This window comes from Watersipora subatra, chromosome 2 (genome assembly GCF_963576615.1).
Source record: "Watersipora subatra chromosome 2, tzWatSuba1.1, whole genome shotgun sequence".
Lineage (NCBI taxonomy): Eukaryota > Metazoa > Bryozoa > Gymnolaemata > Cheilostomatida > Watersiporidae > Watersipora > Watersipora subatra.
In genome coordinates, this window is record NC_088709.1 from 20754929 (window position 1) to 20775154 (window position 20226).

At 34.2% G+C, this 20226-nt stretch overlaps 1 protein-coding gene across 1 annotated transcript in view; it reads left to right on the forward strand.

Moving 5' to 3' along the window:
• LOC137388043 (uncharacterized) overlaps positions 1-20226 on the forward strand; it is a 96096-nt gene that overhangs the window by 64886 nt on the left and 10984 nt on the right. Inside the window, exon 4 of the mRNA XM_068074560.1 lies at positions 17072-17128. Within this exon, the coding sequence (XP_067930661.1) occupies positions 17072-17128 (57 nt within the window). The remainder of the gene's footprint in view (positions 1-17071; positions 17129-20226) is intronic.

Below are 20226 nucleotides of genomic sequence, written 5' to 3' on the forward strand. Positions count from 1 at the left end.
CAACCAGCATTCACCATGGAATATGTGCACCAGGTACCGATAGCATTGACAAAGTAACGTGGATAGGTTGAGATGAGAACACTTTGTCATAGAATATTTACCGATGCAAACGCTGATGGGTGTGCAATAGTGTGACCATTTTTATCGTTGATGCTCACCGAAGTATTGTGACATCTACATCGAGATACAAGGATATAGTGTGAATAAGCCTTAACCAACCAGAATTCAAGCAACAATCAACTTAATTTTCCATACTCATATATATTATGGCTTGAAGCTTTCACCTTATATTAATCACATCATTATGTTCAGTTGCACTGCTGGTCCTGTTATGTAGAGGGTTGTAGAAAAGTTAGATGGATCTGGAACTTGTAGGGGTTGTGGATTGTAGAGTGGTCACCCTTAACTAGCCAGAGATTTTTAGGTTGAGAGAAGGCTACAGGAAAAAAGAATGAGATTTTGATTCTCATGTGAAACATATCAAGAAGCTCTTTTTTTCTATTGCAAGCTGAAATAGGTTCACTTCCTTTATATTATTAGTGTTATCATTGCAATAGTCAGAGGGGCCAGCACAGTAAAGTTTGGTGTTGTGAAATATTTACCAGTTGATGTTTATTGCTTGCAATTAACCTGTGATGATACTATAGCTTGCATCCTTTTTTGCAATTTTTAGCTTTCAATTTTTTTATTCGTATTTTTGAGACATCTGTTTTTATATCTACATGTATATATAACAATTTTACCTAAAAACTTGCCGCATTCATTGATATGTTTGGTACCGTTTGCAGCCAAGACTAGCTTTTTATTTGCAATGAAAGATGAGTTAGCAGCGTTTATTCGATGCTAGATCAATTTGCCGCCACAAAATTACTGCTATCAATAATATGCTAAAAGGCTGCAAACTAAAGCTAGAACTTTCATAACAATTTTATTCGTCCTCATGGATCGTCATACATGTCGAAAAAACAGCAAGCAGCTGCTACGCAATTGCTCCTACATACAACGGCAATCTATTGGTGAAGGTATTGCAGCGTCGTTTCACCAATCTAAACGTGATGAGTTACAACATCGTCGAAAGTAATCTTTTATTCTAAACTTGACCTGTGGATGCATATAGACAAGTAACAAGTGGTAAAGGTTTTCTATAAAAAAACTATTTTGTTAGTTGGCTTTTTGCATACGAATAAAATATTTGCCATTAGTTTTACTTCATTGAACAGAATGGACTGTTTAAAAACAATAAGCAAATTGATGTAAATAGACATCGAAGATGTGCGTTTGCCATCAACTTATTGTAAAATTCACTGCAACAACGGACTAAAATCCTGCTAGATTGATTAAAAATATATAACAAAATGTATACGAAAAGTTAAATCGAGTTTTTCCTAATTGTATGACTAAAGGGGTGAAGTTGGCATGATCTTGGAACGGATTAGACAATTTACATGTATATTATTCATTATATAATGTAAATTACTTGCAATGTAAATGTTCCTAGAATGGATTATTCACACTGTAAGAATGTCTACTGCGCGATACATATATATTCATGAAAAGGTGGCATAAACAAACCATACTTAATATACTTGCATGCAGAAACAAAGATTATTTTTTGTAGTCCACTACTGTTATGTAGATAGCAGTATATTCATTATTTTACTTTTAACTATAATCACATCTTGTAAAAAAATACAATGCAATTGTTACTTACTCTTTGATCAAATAGTAAATTAATAGTAACTATTAAATGAGAGCAGACAACTCTGGCTTTGGAGGTTGAGGTAGCTCTATTGATTTTTGGTGTCTTTCTAAATGAGGCTAATGCCAATAGATAAAGAGACTTATATTATCTTGAAAGATAATAAAAGTTATTATGTTTTATGATAAATACAATATATTAATTTTTTATATGTTATAAAAGAACAAATAAAACAATTATATTTTATAATAAGTTTTAATAGATGAGGCCAATAAAAAGGAAAAAGGAACCTTTATATAATCAGACTTTTTTGAGTTTTAGTCTTTACTATAGTAGAAGCTGTGTCCGCCTACCCTTGTGTAACCACTGGTGGTTGTTGGGGAAAAGTGTACTGCATGAGCTTCTACCTCAGACAATCAGCAGAGCAGTCAAGCATGCCAACACCCACAGCCCTCACAACCTTGTTAAATAATCAATCATTTATCCTAACCTTTAACTCTGTCTGCTAAAACTGATGGACAGACAGACACTGCTTTTATGATGGTAGGTGTATTTCTGTTCTACTTTATTCTAGAGATAATTTATATCTTAGTTTTATTTTTTCTCCGCAGCATGAACTTTACTGGCCAAAAAAGTTAAAATTAATAATTTGATTTCTCCTTGAAGTTTTGCATTTCCCTCAACTCACTTGAACGTACCGTAATCAACAACCCTAAACCAAGTCAAAGATATGATAAAAATGGAAAAGTTCTTGATACCAACCAATAATACCACAGTAGCTGTGCAATCATCTAAACTCATCTTTAGTATTTTCTGATTGAAGAATGAAAAGGGTGAGTTTAAGACTAAGTTTAAGACTACCTTGGCACAGTTTAGGCGATTCACCTGTGGTTTATCATTTGTATAGCATAAAATTCCTATAACATAAATGTCCTTGAATTGGATCATTTATGCTGCATCACAGTTAAAAAATAATGGTAAATAACATACAAGTCAGTTGAAAACACGGAGTGACTAAAAGAAAGTTTTATATTAGTAAAGGTTTTGACACTAAAAACTAAGTTCAAGATGATAAAGCTGGGTAATATTCCTTTTAACAGTATAAAAGAATTGCCAAGACACAAAGACCAGTTAGTTTTAGAACCCTAAATCAGTACTGATTGGTTTCTTACTAGTTGATTCTAGCAGAAATGCTAAATACTACTTATAAAACAATCACACATTATTATTAATTAAACAATTATTATATGATAATTATTATTTACTAAAAAACAACTTAATGTACATTAAAGTAGGTAGGCTTGATTATCCATTTTAATTCAAAAAATTACCATAAGAACCCATTTTCAAATATATCTCTGCAGGTACAAGATGCTGAACAAAGGTCTTACTTTTCTCAGTTGTAAGTGTTTACATCTTCAAGGTCAGACCTTTACAAACAAAAGTTGGCATTCAGGCCTTGCATTTATACTTTATCATTGTCATCCAATTCATTTATTGCAAAGATGAAGCTGCCTGTTCTCGGCGTGACTTCACTTTTTTAAAATGACTTTTATAATTTCACACAGGAAAAACTTAAACTTTTACGTAACTAATTAATATACTTCAGGTTTTATAGTTTAATAGAATGATATATAAACCCGAGGCGTTTTTCTAGAAAGATTTGGCAAGCATGAAATAAGCTAATCCTTCATGTATAACTAGTTAGAATCAGTTTAGTAAAAAATCTCATCTAAAGGGAGTTGTCTGCTTTGTTCAACTTCGAGTTGTCCTCTCTGCTGAAAAAGAGCAAAAATATGCTCCGCCTTACAGTCGTAGCGATCCAAACAATCACAAATGCGATATTTTTGTAACTAGTATCACGTGCGTTGTAGCATAGAGTTTAGACAGTTTTCCTCGGTAAGGGAATAAGGGAATTGTTTTGCAAAATATTGGAACACTAATTTATCATTGTTTACTATGTCAAAGAGCTTAAATATATTTTACTAGCATAAAGTACACAGAGTAGTTTTTGCAATACTCATACATATTGACATCGTATTTACAGTTTTGTCGTTAGTGACGCTTTGTATATATATAACGCGGTAATAAAAATTTATTGCCGGAACCCCAAAAGAGGTTTCCTGTTGGTTTCTGGGAAAAGATTGTCTGTTGGCACTATAACTGGTTTTATTATTTCGAGTTGTGTTGAAAAAAAGTTTAGATTTACATTGTTTGGTCGGCCTTAAATAATAATGAAACTTGCTTAATTTATGTGCAGATTACGCGTGTTAGCGTTTCATCCGTTACATAACAATGTATGTATTAGAAATTTGAAAATGTGGTCTAGTACTGTGTAGTATTGCAGCAGCAATATTCTCTGCACGAACTGTTTTGGATTTTGCTTGTTATATTACTCTATTTTGACTATTTTTAGTTTGTGCACTTTTTTTAGCGTGTGAGAACTAATTTAATTATTGCTGAATCAGATACAAGTGAAAGTGTTAAGCTGTTGTATGAAATGCTGATATTTACCTGTAAAGTTACTTCTTTACTCTGTGAGTCAAACAGTTACTTGTAAAGTTACTTCTTTACTCTGTGAGTCAAAAGTACACAACTAACAAAATTCTAAAACAATAAAATTAATTACAAAAGTTTGAAAGAGCTAATAAAAGTTACATCCTCACTCGCACGGTCGCCGTGATTGCTTGGCTCGGTCTATTCGGCTGCATGTTTTGATAGTTAAATGAGAGTCATGACAGTCCTTATATGCAGAGGCTCCGTAGTTGAGATAGCGACGTAAAAGAGGCTCAGTTGATGAAGGAGAATGAGGTTCCATAGGCAGGGGAGAGAGAGGCTCCTCAGCAGGCAGGAGGGAAAGTTCCTCAGTAAGAGGAAATGATGAAAGTAGAGTTGTGGTTAGAGATACTGAGTCTTTGGAGCTGTTCTCTTTTATAGATGTCTGGCATGTGGGATGGTTAACCTGTAGGTGTAGGATGAGTCTTAAGTTTCAATGCTTTCTGTCAGGCGTGTGAAGATATCTTGTTTGTGTAAGTTTTCAGCTGGTGCACATGATGTTGGCGTGTAAGGTGGGGCTCGTGACTTACTCCTGGTATCTACGTCCTGTTTGACATCAGTGGCAGATCTGTATGTGACTCATTTGACTCGTCTCTAGTGTTTCTCTGGTGGCTCTTTGATGATGGTGGTTGCTGGGTTTAATTGCTTCCCCTTCCTATTAGCGGTTTCCACAGGCAGTGTTGACACAGTTTCCATGACTGATTTCTTCCCATTCTGAAATTTCTTATTTTCTTTTGACATTTCCAGTTATTGAATCTGTTGATGTCTTTTAGGCATCTTGCTGTTTGTAAGGTATCATATGCTTATCCCGTGGTCTGGCTGTATTCCCTGTTGGTATCTTGTTTTTGCAGTATTTCCATACAACACAGTTACAGAATCGCGTAGTACCCATCATTTTAGTTTCTAAATGGCTCAATAACACTTATCGTAATTGGCAGTAGCTCATCATTGGCTTTGTTTTTACATTGTGTATTAAAACTGTAGGTACATTGACAACACTCACCATTTTGGTGTCGCAAGTTAATATTGTTGGCATAATTTGGGCTATTTCAATCGAAGTTCGTCAAAATCTCCAGGCATAAAAATTGAGAGGATTTTCTAATACTATGAACAGAGCGTCAAGCTTTATAGATAGCTCAGCTTATAGTTAATCAGATATTTATAACGATGCAGATATGCATTTTTGATCGAGCAGCATTAGTTTTCCTTCATGAGTATGACAAACCTGAGCAAACTACATCGAATGAAGCTAACTTTTTGTTGATCAACAAAATAATTGTTGATTGCTATTACGCCTTCTTCTCGACGAGTTTACAAGTAGCAGTAATAAAGTTCCTTCATGAGTGTAGCAACATGCGTAAACTAGTTCAAATCAAAACAATTTTTTTATGTTTCAAAGAAACTCAAAAGTTAGGACTTTATTATAAATCAAATATACATAATTCAATACTAGGGACTATTTTAGGACTGATTACAAAAGTAGCAATATTTCTTTTAATGTTTAAGAGTTCACACTAAGTTAAAAGTAAAGGATTGTAAGTAAACTACAGAAACATATTATCTTTCTGTTGTTTCGAGTGTGTGGTCTTTCTGAGCGTATTCATGGACTTCACTTGCTAATGACCAGTGCTAATATGCCCTAGACCCAAAATCACAGAATTCAAGCACTATACATGGACAGATAAAACTGAAGCTACAATCCATCTATGTACAGTGTAAATAAATTTAATGCTCATTTGTCATTTTTGGTCTGTCAACCAAATGTTCAATTATAGCGCTAAAGTTTTAAGAATGAAAATAATCTACTTTGCCGGGGAATTAATCTCGGAAACTCCAATTCTACTGACAGGCATTCTATCTACTACGCACAGCTCACCTACTATACTATAGAATTTTTGTGCACATAATAATTACACCCACCAATCTCTAATAGCAGGTAGTTACAATACTCATGCTTCAGCTAACACACTTAAACTTCTAAAAGAGAAATCTGTGCCCAGACTTACCAAAAAGGTTATAGGTATAAATTTATGTCTATAACTAAACCTAATTAAACTTATAAAACACATAAATAATAAAACACTTTCATTCCAAATTTAAATGATACTTATTAGATATGTTGATTGAATATATTTGTTGTAACAACATTGTTATTACTGTACAATGCCATACATGCAGCTAATTTCATTATATACTTGAATATTCGACAACAATATTATTAAACCTAAACTAGGAATGTTCAGACTTTGATTCTATTGTGATTACCTATTAGCCTACCTAACTTGAAACTACTTTATTAGGTATTGCTAACAAGACTGAATTCATAAATACAAGTGACATGCATGGAAAACACTCGTCTGGTGTAAACTGGTTATATAAACTAATGTACAGTAGAGGTTAGCGTCTAAGGCGATCATGGTGGTTTCTGGTACTAAGTTTAGAGGATCTTTGTTCACATCATATAACATATACACCACGTTTGCACTGATCTCAAGTCATGCCGATCCTTTTTGCAGTGATTGCGCTACGCCTGTTTACTATTAAGTCCAGAAGTTATTCTTTCCTGTTGTATTCATACTTCAAATCCTACAGTTCTGAATCAATCCAATATGTGGTTGAGCTGTTTTATAGCTTACAGTGCTTGACAACTGTTATAATGCTGTACCCATTGTTTATCAAGTATTGTAATAATTTTATTCCTATTAAATTTTTATCATTTATACCACAAAAAAGAGAAAGTCAATATAAGCCAGAAAGACCGGTAACTGTAATACTAAAATTATAAAACCTTGAGACTGCCAAGATATGTTAAAACATAGAAAATTTATTTTGTCACTATGTTTGATAGCGTATTTAATTGGTTGACTTCAACCAATTTCCACCACTGATCTTCAAATCAAAATACTGTAATACCCTAATTAAAAGCCATGGCACACTGTTTTTCAAACTTTCCTCTATAGTGGCGGCGTTCAAATAGAAGCTGGCGGTATATTTTTCAAATTGCTCATCCAAATTTTCGGAAGATCAATTTTGCCCTATAATGGGCAAAACGAATATCGCTTATGTTTTGCTCACATTTTCTGGTTAAACGATATTAAATCTTTTGGATGCAATAAATCTGCTAACCTACCTCTGATTTGTACCACACTTATATTGAAGGCAAAAACTAAAATTAACATTTCTTAACCAAAAGTTTTTTCTGGGATTACTGCGTTCTTATTGTTGCTTTTGATGGAATGAACATTTTCCAGTCCTATACCTTCCACAATGTCTTCTGGTACCAACTTTTCTTCTGCACTTCTTAATTCTTTCGCTACCGCAAGATGATGTATCGGTTCAGGTTATCTTATCTTTGTGGTCGGAAGTTGATACATCAGATTTTATACAGTGCATTAGTTTATTTATAATTTCTCAGCTTTCACTTCAGGTAGACCAATAAAATTTGATTTCCATAAAAACGAGCTTGTGGCTAACGGTATAGACTGAGTGGCAGGCCTCTCACTAGCGGCTCACTGATTATCTAACAGAAAGTTCACCGCAGAACAATCACAGACAAAAATAATATCGTGATTTTGTACAGCTGTAGAAGCTTGTGACATTCTTAGCTAATTGGTCTCTAGTAACTTTATATCGAGCGATCTTGACTTTTTAGTGCATGTATTTCATGTGAAAAACTTTAATAATAGCCAAAGATTATGGGGACATTCAAAATATAACTATCGAAGTTGCTGTCAAAATATCGTTGGTAAAGTTTATAAGATTTGGTCGTTTTAATGGAGTTAATTATTGGTTTTTATGTAAGTCTATTGTATTTTCATGGAAGGTAATATGAAAGGTAATTATAATATAGTGAAAGGTAGTAAACAGCCAATAGATGTTCATTTCATCTAGTGGAACAATCACATTACAACTGCCTAAGCAAATAATGCAAATATTTTGTTTTTGAAATTTTTAATTTCTTTTTCTGCATGTATTATAAGTATCGGTCGATTTCTTTATCCGTTTTTAATTATATATTTTTGGCATTCGCTAGATTAATATTATTATATAACTTGTAAATCTGTAGATTTATAGCAAACTATTTGACAGGATCTTTTCAATTGGTTTAACTCGGCTTGCTATGAAGAGACCTTTTTATATCGCTCATAAAAATCCTGTTTTGGCTGCAAGCTGTAGCAAATATATCAATGAGTGCAATGACCTTTCATGCAGCATTGTTAAATGTTGACTTGCAACAAAATTCACATTACAGTTATTTGGTATCAAAAGATTCACCACGTCATATTCTGTTGTGTTGTAAGTGCCAAAGTTTTGGAAATGTGATTACAAGCTCTTAACAGCTCAAAAACAAAAGTCGCCGTAGATTGGAATCTGTTTATTTCTCAGACGTTGTCATTACAGTTTAGTGATTGTCTTGTCACAGGATGTTCTCACGTGAATTGAAAGGCCAATAAAAGGCTTAATATAAAACTTATCATAGCACTTATTTATGACAAACCCTTCGGGTTTTACCGAAGACCCTGTATCAAATATAGATGCTTGCTACTTTTCAGCTTTGTTTCGGTTTGGTCTAATCGGCAAGTCGTAATCTGATCATGTGACCCAATACTTTGCAAACAATTTATGCAGCACTTTTTGATTAACGCAGGTGACCAACAGGCTCTTCATGATTATCAGACAATGATATGTACTCTTTCGAGCTAAGGTTAAAAAGTTAAACGCATTTTTACGGTAAGCTATAAGATATCACTGCTAAAAGTGACAGCATTACAATGACGATAAAACAGACGCTTAAGAACAATAGACATGGTATTATTGAATGAGTGAAGTATACTTTTGGAAATATTTCGACAAATAAGGTTGCAGGAAAGTGTAAGCAGAAACCATCTACCACAACTACTTCACATGTGAGCCGTTTTGGAGAAAGAATCTAAACTGCGGCAATCTTGTGTGGCTGCGATTAACTGTTCGTTTTTTTAGCTTTTAAGAGTTTGTAATCACATTTCCACATATTTTGCACCTAAAAAACAACAGAGTAAGACATGGTGAACCTTTTGATATCAAATAAGCCTAATTGTAATGTGATTTTTGTTGCAAGTCAACTTTTAACTATAGCAGCATAATGAAAAATTTACTCTCAAATTTAGAACTAATTAAAAAAAAAAGGTATAATAACTTGCAAAGCATTGCACAGGCTATAATATCATCCAGTTCTTCCCAATGAGTAGGGCAAAATGTAGACAGCATTTTCGATGCCCCTAAAAGGGTTAAATTTACTTTCCCAAACACCGATAAGCTATTTGAAAATACAAAGCCAGCCTCTATTCAAATGCCACCTCCATTTGACAGCCTCTATTGGGAGAGAGTTGAAAAACTGAGCACCATGGCATTAAAATATAAGTTTCACTGTATCTTTTTGTAATAATAAGTTTATACTTCAATGTTTGCCATATATGCCCAACTACAAGGTGAATTGTTTTTATTTTATTTACAAGTGGACTTCATTCATAAAAAGCTAGTTCTTCGCATTCCCTTGCATGGAAACATGGATGTTACCTAATCTAGCCTTACACTTTTGTCTTATGTAGATAAACCGATCTCTCCATATAATGGCTGCCATGAACGCTGTGATAGTAAAATCTGACCCAGAAGCAGAGGTTTTGAGTGACAGTCTCTATCCAACAGGTTAGTTAGAGAGTTCTACTAAACTATGTATACTATAAAGATTATTGTTCTTAAGAATTTTTGCAATATGTATTTTTGTTTTTCATACCCATTTCTTCTTTAGTCATGCCATCTATAGCCATGTTCTCCGTACTCATTTCCTGTTCATCGGTGTTCTCTGTAGCCACGCTTGACTGATCAATTTTTCTATTTGTATTTTTTCAGCCATGTCCTTTTCAAGCCTTTCTTCTATCTTTATTTATTTTATAGTCATGCCTGGTATAGCCATATTCTCCGTAGACGTTACATAACACCTAATTGAAATTTAACCTCTTTTGGAATGTCACCTTTATTTGAACAGCACCTCCATTTGGCTGCCACTATAGGAGAAAAGTTAAAAAATCAAGTGCCACCCTTAAATTCACCGCCACCCTTATTTGACCACCACTTTGACATTATTTGATCTTTATGAACCCATAATAGCAAGTGATCAGTAGGAATGTGTCCTCAAAATGGTATTAATAATGACTAGGGTACATCAATAACAATTAATTCTTTTGTTTTTTCGGTTCATAGCGACGTCCGTTTTTAACTTTAAGGTTTCTTAGTTTTTTTTTCATCAATACTTTGAAAGCAACATCAAAGAAATAATTAATGCCGGTAACAGGCAAATAGTAGTTGCTTGTTTAATGCGGTCCTGATACTTCAACGAATGTGAAAAATGGATTACATTTATGATTGTATATGAATGACTAGTTTTAGGTCAAAAGATGTGCTTTACGATGCTGCTAAAAGCTTATCGCTTGTGTGAAATGCATCACGTAAATGTTTTGCTCTGTTCAAACAATTATTCGGACGCTAGTCAGACTTAGTCAGACTGCTAGAGTTAGCAGGCTCATTGCAATCAAATGGGTTAATTTCACAGTGAAAAGGAAAGTGCAATATAAATTACATGCACTTCGCTTATAAAAGAGTTAAATTTATCTTCCCAAAATTCTGATGAGCATTTTGAAAAAAAAACAACGCCAGCTTATTTATAAAGCCAGTTCTAGGTAACTGCTACTATAGAAAAAGGGTTGAAAAGTACAGTGTCATTGCGTTGAATTATAAGTGTTACGATATCTTACATTCCCATGTCTGCTATAACCTTGCCCCCTCAATCCATAGTGTACTGTAACTACATACTATTCTATTGTGATGCTTTAACCAGCCAGCTTAAAGTACTGGTTAGGCTTGTCTTTTTATATAGCTTCGCTAAATTAATGTTTGTAGGTAGTAAATTATAAATACATTATATTGTAGATATCGAGGTTAAAGTAGAACCTGATGATTCATCAGTCAACACAGACAGGGATGAAGGTAATTATGTTGAAGAAAGTTTTCATGGAATCCATGAGATCTTAATATATATAGAAAAAACTGCTCATTATCATTCTTTCTAGATGAACTTTCATAATTATTGCAGTAGTTGAAGAAGTGAAAACAGAACCAGGATCCGACGATGGTGCTGATAACCTCTACCCAACTGGTAAGTCAATGATTGATTAAATAATAGTGATAACTGCTGTTGATAAGGTTTGATAGCTTTGATGTGTTTGTGAATTAAATCGTTGAACTAGTTTGATTTAGTAAAGGTGATAAACTGTCAACCTTTGACCTCTGTTTGTTCGAACTAACACAGACTAGTTTTGTCCGTTTTTTTGATAATTAAGTAATGTACATTAAACAGACATGATTGTCTCATACATACCACTAAGGCACAATATGTGTACAGCATGCATATATACTGTATACATGAGTGAGTACACAATGATTATACCTACAATAGGTTACACTATATTCACAGACATATTAACAATACTTGTAGGTAATATAGTATAATTAATAGGTCTATGAATATGATACTGACCTTTGAGAGCATAGCGTGATCCATGTCACCTATATTTTGAATTCTCCCGCAGCAATATAGAAGTTGCTGTCGCAGGCTCAGCATTTCTTTTAATCATTTACCTGCCATATTTGTATTTCCACACAAATATTAGATATATTATAATTTATTACAAACTTGAGAGTACAAATAAAATATTGCAAATACAAATAAAATTTTACAAACGATGAATGGTGTAAATAGAAAAGGTTTAGCCCCTATGGAGGTTTTTTGGCAATAAAATTAAACTGACAATCTTGATAAGTAAATACTAGCGCGTAATGGTGCTCTCTGACTAGTTATTTTGGTAATAGCTGCTCTATATCGCTGTCACTGTCTTGGGTAGATGTTAAAGGCAATTATCTCGCTACTACATGGCTGGTAAGGAAGTTATCATCAGAACTCTCCTCATGGCCTACTATTGCAAAGTTTTGCCGGTTGGCCAAAGATTTGGGCTCGTGAAGGCATTTTTGTTCCTTTTTTAAACAGATATATTATCCTCGTAAGTAACTGCGGTCACTTCTACTTCAATTTCAAGACTTCCCTGAATGATTGGTGATCTTCTAAGACTGACATATACCACCTTTGCAGTCATTGGGCCTCCGTGTATGATGAAAAATCTTTCTCTCACACGAAAACAAATAACGAAGTGGTAGAGATGGAGAAAATGAATATTGTGTTTTACTGAAGAACTAAAGTAAAATTCAAGTATTAACTTAGTGAATGGTTTTGAAAAAAATTTCATTACTTACCCCAAGTTGTGGTTCATCAAAACGCCTCTGAATGCAGCGAGAAATTTATAGTTTAGCATGGTCGACTCGTAGTTGAAAGCTAAACAGAAACTGAAACACGCGGTGTGCGCATGTGAAGGATTAACTCCATTGCTAGCCACAATAGAATTAACTCCTAATAGGGAGTGGTTGTGTTCACCCACAAATATATTAGTCTGCAAATATGCATGAAAAAGGCAATTTGCGTGAAACTTACCTCCGCAAATAAATTCATCATGTAGGGTGTGTTTTCCACTTTCCTACAGCAAGAGTGAAATATCTGTTGCAAGCTCAGCATTTCTTTTAAGCCTTTGGGTGCCATTTTTGCATTTCCACATAAACGCTTACGTGGTTTCTGTGAATCTGCAATGGCTCAGAATTGAGGAAACTTAATGACTGATGAATAAGCATAATATATCTATAAAATATCTAAAAACTGATATATTCGCTGTGGAAATATATTTAGATTGTCTATGAAGCTGTCTTACACAGTTTTTGAATTTTCTGCTATTGATAATCTTAAATATTTTGAATGATAAAAGTGTATTTGTTAGTCGATCTTACAATTTTCAAAGCTCAACTTCAGGTTTGTTTTAAATTCATATTGTTTTATATAGCTCGGCATTAAATATTCTACCTTTTTAAACGGCTTTCACATTATTTTAACACTTATAACAGCAAAATAAAATAGCTAGCCTTCATGCAATGCAAACTAGAGCCAGGAAAGTTGTATGTTTAAGTCAACAAACAAGTTTTCTTTGGTATTTGGCATCATCTGCTTTGCCATTAGGTCACTCTAAAAGGGTACTATTGGTTTTACCCTGTTGTCATGAGGGTTGTAATGAGACATGGATGAATGGGGCTAGATAGTAGAAGTAGTAACAGAGCAAGAGTTAAAACTAAATGCTGTGTTTTGGTGCATAAATGCAGTGCCATAGCACTTGACGGCAAAAAGCAATGTTGCGGTCAACAGTTAACATTTTCTACACCGGTCTTGTAAATTTACGCGATGAGAGCGCAGTCTCAGCACACCAAACCAATGTATGTCCGTCAGATCTGAGTTTTCGATAGGTATTTTTAAATTGATTTATTTATTTTAAAAATGGCACTAAAATTTTTAATTTGATTAATAATTTGAGGAGTTTAAAAATATATCATACTACTATTTTGAGGCTATAATTAGTCCCGTATACGCGTGTGCAAAAAGAACGTGTTGTTAGAAGTTGCACGTTCTTTATGGAAAGCTGATCATCATTAAAGGATGTGATATTTGAAGCTCTGCTAAAAAAAATCGTTCGCTGGAAGATATCGTCTGGTTTGAAAAAGAAGAAGAGGATTTTAGAGCAGACAAATGTGAGGAAGACGATGAAAGTGAAAAAAGAAAATCAACAGAATGAATTGGATTGCGAAAGTGAGACTGAAACAGCCGGCGTTGAAATGGGGAATAATGACGGATATCAAAGAGGAGCTGATTTAAAACCAAAAGAAGTAAATTTTGATGACAGTCTGGCAGGATTATAAGTTTGAATTCTTTAACAGGTAAGTGTTTTTTATTATTCAAAACTTTTTAAACATCGGCCATTATAAATGTTATATTTAACGAAATTAATAAATATGGCCTTCAAAAACGTTGCAATGCTTCGGGCGGAGCCTGTTGGTGATAAATATGTTGCGAATGGTTTGTTTTGTTTTGCATATCGGTATTTTGCAAAAGCCTACTATGTTGCCTTACTGGTCCACATTCCTTTATTATATACGCTGATTTTCAATCAATTTAAAAATTGAAAGAAAATGAGAAGCAAGTTTACACTTTGTGGACAATTTTGAAGACACTGCTGGCAATAAATAGTTCAGTTTAGAAAATGTTTTTGCCATAACACGCGACTGGTTCTATCCTGTTTTTTTTCTGGCTGATAAATTTATATCTGTAGATGAAAGCTTGCTGGATTGGAAAAGATGACTCAGCTTCAGGCAGTATATTCCATCTAACAGATCTAAATTTGGAATTAAGTTATTTCCTTTCCGTTGCTGTCTTTGGCTATGTGCACAAGTTGTCTGTATACATCGTCGATGAGCAAGCTGAATGCACTGGCAGCGGAGTCACTTGCGGAATATCTTTGTGCGAGTCATGTTTTGATCCTTACCATGCTAACTAAATTTATTTGCAAATGGTATTTTATTTAGTTTCTGCAAATGCTGCACTGCTTTGTATTGCTAGCTTTTTTGCATACATTTGCTAATCTATTGTATTAGTTGTGCATTTGTGTGCTGTATTTGTTGCACACTGCCATCTTCAGAGCAGCACTCTAATCAAAGAGTTCAGTTCTCATATTGTTCTGCAATCTAGCAGTCCATGATTTGCTGTTTCTGCTCATAATGTTGCTTCATGTCTTTTGCTACTTCACCTAATGTGTGAATATAGGCTCACAACTTAATTCTTCTTGCACACAACCAGTTAATCTATGCTGCAGCACACATGAATTTGTGCAATGACTTAATACGCAAAATTGTTACATAAATCTATAGTCTCAAGAATCGCATAAATATTCATAGCAAAAAATCGTAATTGCGTATATGTGAATGTCTAGCAGCAAAGTTTTTGCAAGCTGCGTGTAGGAAAAAATCTCATTCTGCAGGAAAATTTCTCAGATTCCAGATGCATATTCTTTTGCAGTTTTGTGCCAATTTGCATGAAAGTTGGAGCAAACACGTTGGGTGACTGTCTTGCCCTGCTTATGGACATGGTGTCTCGAGCATTTCGAGTTGCGTTCCCGCTATACATCGGAGTTCATAACTCCGCTTTCAATGCTCTTTGATGACTAACTTTTTTTGCAAATTTTTGTGAACATATGAATCCATGCAAGAATCATTTAGAAAACATGGCCAATTGCTTTTAGTAAATATAAAATACAATTGAAAATGATGTACAGTAACAAAAAAAATTGTTGCTTAAACGAATTGAGACTTTTGCAGGAAAGCAATTGCAAGCTATCTACATAAAAAAGTATCAGCTTGTAGAAAAATTTCTCAGCATTCTTATGCATGCTAATTTATGTATCTATCTCAATTTTGATGAATCTTGATGCAGTTTTTACGCAGTGGCATTGAAGGCTCAAATCGCCATAGTAAATGCTCTGGTGCGCTGTAGAATTTGCAGCCGTAAGCTTGCGGTCGCTAAAGGGTTAAAGTAGCTTTTCATATACAGGCATACCTCAGTATATAAGCATCATGTGCTCTTGGACTGCACCCTTATGTCAATTATTTTTTATCTCATATCACTTTTTTTATATAAATTACCTAAATACAAATCAATCTATTCTCACCCTATGCAAAAAAGACTACCTAAAAACAGGATATTACTACGAAAATATGTTTTTATTTATATTATTTTGCCATTCACGCTCACAAAGTAACAAATATCTATCTAGCGGTTATGATCCACAATAAAATGGTACCTTATGTACAGTACACTATAGTGTTCTTACCTTTGCGACAGATCGTAGAGGTTAATGGCATTGTGGCAGAGATGTGACAGCAACATGTTCAGTACACTACACATTATGTGTTACAATTTTGTGAAGCCACGTAATATAACGTAAGCTTTAAATTTAGGTCTAACTGAAATTAACTTAGCTTATCATATACACATTTGCAAACAAGTTTAAATCTTACGCGATACTAAATTTAATTCTAACTTTGCATTCATTTTAAGTTTTAAATATTTTTCTTTCCCCGACGTGGCTGTTTTTACCTCGCTTTGTGACTCGCTTTCACCTTGACTTTAGTCTGCCTTTTTAAATCTTTTGATGAGAAAACTTAGCGATGCTGTTCTCGAAAGTGACCCAACTTTCATACTCGGCCATTTGGCTGCCGCGTCAGAAACCATCTCAATTTAGTTCACTTGAATTTGTTTTGTATCTTAAAGGAAAGGTTTGCTTGAGGAAAAGAGGAGAAGATGAGAAGAAACTTCCAAAATAGTTTGAGTTTCAAAGTACGAATAGCAGTAAAAATACCAAACAATAATTATAGTACAACACTCACTCAAGTTCATGCGTTGCTTCCCGTGTCTGCCCCTGAGGCAAATATCGCTCAAAGTTGTTATTTTTTGGACAGGCAGGGTCACACGTGAAAAAGCCCACCTGGACAGTTGAAAGTTGAGGATGTGAAATCTAAAAATGTTTATGTCGATAGACTGTTGATGGTTCCTAGTCACAAAGTTGAGCATAAACCCAATGAAGAAATTTTAAACATAAGGAGTTTGAGGATACCATGTGCTAAATGCAGATCTATGAGAGCTAAGAGAGTATGAGTTATTTTTAATAAATTGTAACCTCCGACTGCAAAAGACACACTGATTTTAAAGTCACATATGACTTCAATAAAAATGTGTTTAAGATATTTTGTATAAATGAGATCATTCAATGTATCTACATTTCTATGTTCTTTACATTGTAGACATTGAGCTCAATCTAGAACCAGAGAGTCCATCAGCTAACACACACTGTAATACAGGTAAATAGGATATTAGTCTAACAGGATTTATAAAATGTCAAGATTTTGTTTTCAACAGGACTTCATACACCCCATTAGTAAAACACTAGTGATCCTGAGACATATTAAGACCTTTGTTATCATCATGCGGCTCTCAGGTTAGTCCTGAGATAGGTTTACTTTTTTAACTTTTGCCTAATGACAAAGGTTATAAGATATTCATCGATTGGCTCAGTTATCTAGGTCAGAATTCAATCATAAAACCTTTATTGGACTGTAATGGCTCAAGTAAAGGTTTCAACCCTATTTTCAATAAGAGTTTGAAGGCGCTGTATTTTTCAATTTTCCCTTATAGTGTTGTTCTATTAGAGGTTGACATTTTATCATTTGACTAGTTGGTCAGGGTTTGGGAAGATACATTTAAACACTTTACTTGCCAAGCGATGCTAACGTTGCCCATACTTCCCAGAGTACACATCCCATATGTCCTCTGTCCGGCAAACCGACATTCATGCCGTTGGGCTAAGCCCTTTTTCTTAATGGTTTTTTTACATAAAACGAAATATAGGTTTAAAAAAAACACTAAAAACCTTATTTTAGTTTCAATAGTCATGAAAATGCCGCAATAATGGCTGGTATTACATCGTACAGTGTTACTGAAAATAATTTTCATTTGTCATCAAAATTTCACATCAGTTTATAAACCACCTTCTTGGCGATTCTAAAGACAAAGGATTGGATTTAGACCTTCGGCATTTCGAATGGGAGTGCAGTTTTGATGATCATGATGATCGATATTCTCAGGCACACCATCACGAGCAAAACATTTGCGCGCTGTGTTTAGCACAATAAAAGTATTCCTCGGTAAACGTAAACTTTGGTTCAAAACTTTCAAACCGGTTTCTATATGCATGTCTTTCGAAGTATTAAGACCAAGTTAAACATGGAACTACTATTAGCCTTAGATCGTTAGTAGTTTTCTCTATGGCGTTGCTTTCAAAGTTTCATTTATCATTGTAAATTTAGCCTTTTTACATATATGTACATGTTTGTCGAAGTAACAGGACTGTGTTAAACAAGGGACCACTATTGGATTGAGAAAGTAATTGTTTCTATGGCGTTGCTTTGAAAGTTCATTTACTATCATACATTTAGGCTGTCTTTTATTTATGTAGGCTATGTCAAAGTAGAAAGAGCGCAATAAACATAGAACTACTACTAGCTTGTGGCCATTGTTGATTATTGCTGTGGTGTTTTTTTCAAAATTTTAACGGTAAAAACAAAGCTTAGAAATTGGGCAACATGAGAAATATATGTTATTGGTGTGAACGATTAATTATAAATACGATTTTGTGGACACTTTTCTACTTGACAGTTGATATTATGTGCTCATAAAGGCCAAGTAATGTCAGTGGCGGTCAAATTGAGGTAGTGTTCAATTGGAGGGTGGGGCTCTGTTTTTCAATCCTTCTCTCAGAGTGACGGTCAATTGGAGGTGCCGTTCAAATAGAGGTGGCGTTAAAATAGAAGGGACCTTCAATTAAAGTTTTTATGGTATTTAAAGGTCCACATTGGAACTCGAACTGGTGAGAAGCCATTTCAGTGTAAGTTTTCCAGTAATATATTTGCTCAACGACGTTATTTAACAATACATATGAATACTCATATTTGATACGGAGGATTTTAATTGTAAGACATACAACCATTACGGTACACGTTCGTATGTATTTTGATGCACCGATATATTCTGATTCTGTTTTGTGAAAGTTGTATAGTCAGTTTTATTTTTGTTGTGTGATCATATCTGTTGCATATTGAATGTTGATTGAACTACCTATCTGCATAACATAAAGTATGTTTGATTAAAATAATATATCCAATAAATGATAAGCTTTGGTTCAGTTTAGTTTAACCAAATTGAACATGATCGGTGACTAACGGCTTTTGGGTATGTGTACTTGGGTTGATTTTTCTGCCTGAAGTTTTCGGCATCGGAAACATTGCAATTATTGCTTCTGTAATTATACATTTGTAGCAAAGCTTTAGTTTTCGTAGTACACAATTGGTTAAATACAGCGCACCCAAAGATTCGCTGTCCTTGTTTTATGGTTCTTATCTTTCAATATGAAACACAATATTTTTGCATTATCTTGTTGCAGCATTTTGAATATGGCACCTACAAAAATTTTTCTGTGACTTTCAAATTTTGTGGTCGGTGTTCTGAAAAGTCAGGATGAGATAGAGACTGATATGATACTCTTCGAGATTCCACTAGCAACTAATGAAAGCAATCCGAAGCAATCTCACTCGATTCTGTGTTATTCGTTATTAGTTGTTATAAAAATAAAATTGGAAACATATAGGTGATAAAATTCTAGCGATGAACAATTTTAAGATTGGTAAAATGGTTAAAACCATATGAGGACCTGACTTCAAGAATGTGTTTAGTAAGCTGAATTCATGTAAGCCAAATTCAATGCCTATTTTATATGTCTGCCCTGGAGGTAAGAACTCCCTACGGTACATACATTACGTACTGCACAAAGTACATTGTAATGTTACATGTTATTGCAGATTATAACCACCAAATAGACGAAACTTTCTGTAGGTATACTATAGTTACTAAGGTTAACCTATTAATTTGGAAGGAAGTTTAGAAAGATGGAGACATCTATTGGTATAAAAATATTGTAGAAAGATGAATATGTGATTATATTGGTATAAATAGCTGTAATTTAAAAATTCTATCATTTCACACTTACGCTTTGCGAATTTTTACCATCGTACTCATTCTGGGTCATTCACTCAACTTGCACGAATAGACAGGAAGGAGACTTTGAGCTTTAAGTTGTACCAGTAACAGCCAAAGCTAAACTTGCCTTCATTTGTACGTAAAGTAGACACTCTATTTGAAGTATTTTTAAACACCCCATTTCATTTGAATGCAACCTCTGATAGAACGTCACTATAGGATAATGGTTGAAAAATACAGCGCCAATCTCTATTTAAGCGACACCTCTCATAAAATGTCATTATAAGGGAAGGGTTGAAAAATGCATTGCCACGGCATTCATATTGAGGTTTTATGGTATTTACAGTATATGATAAAGATTATCGAT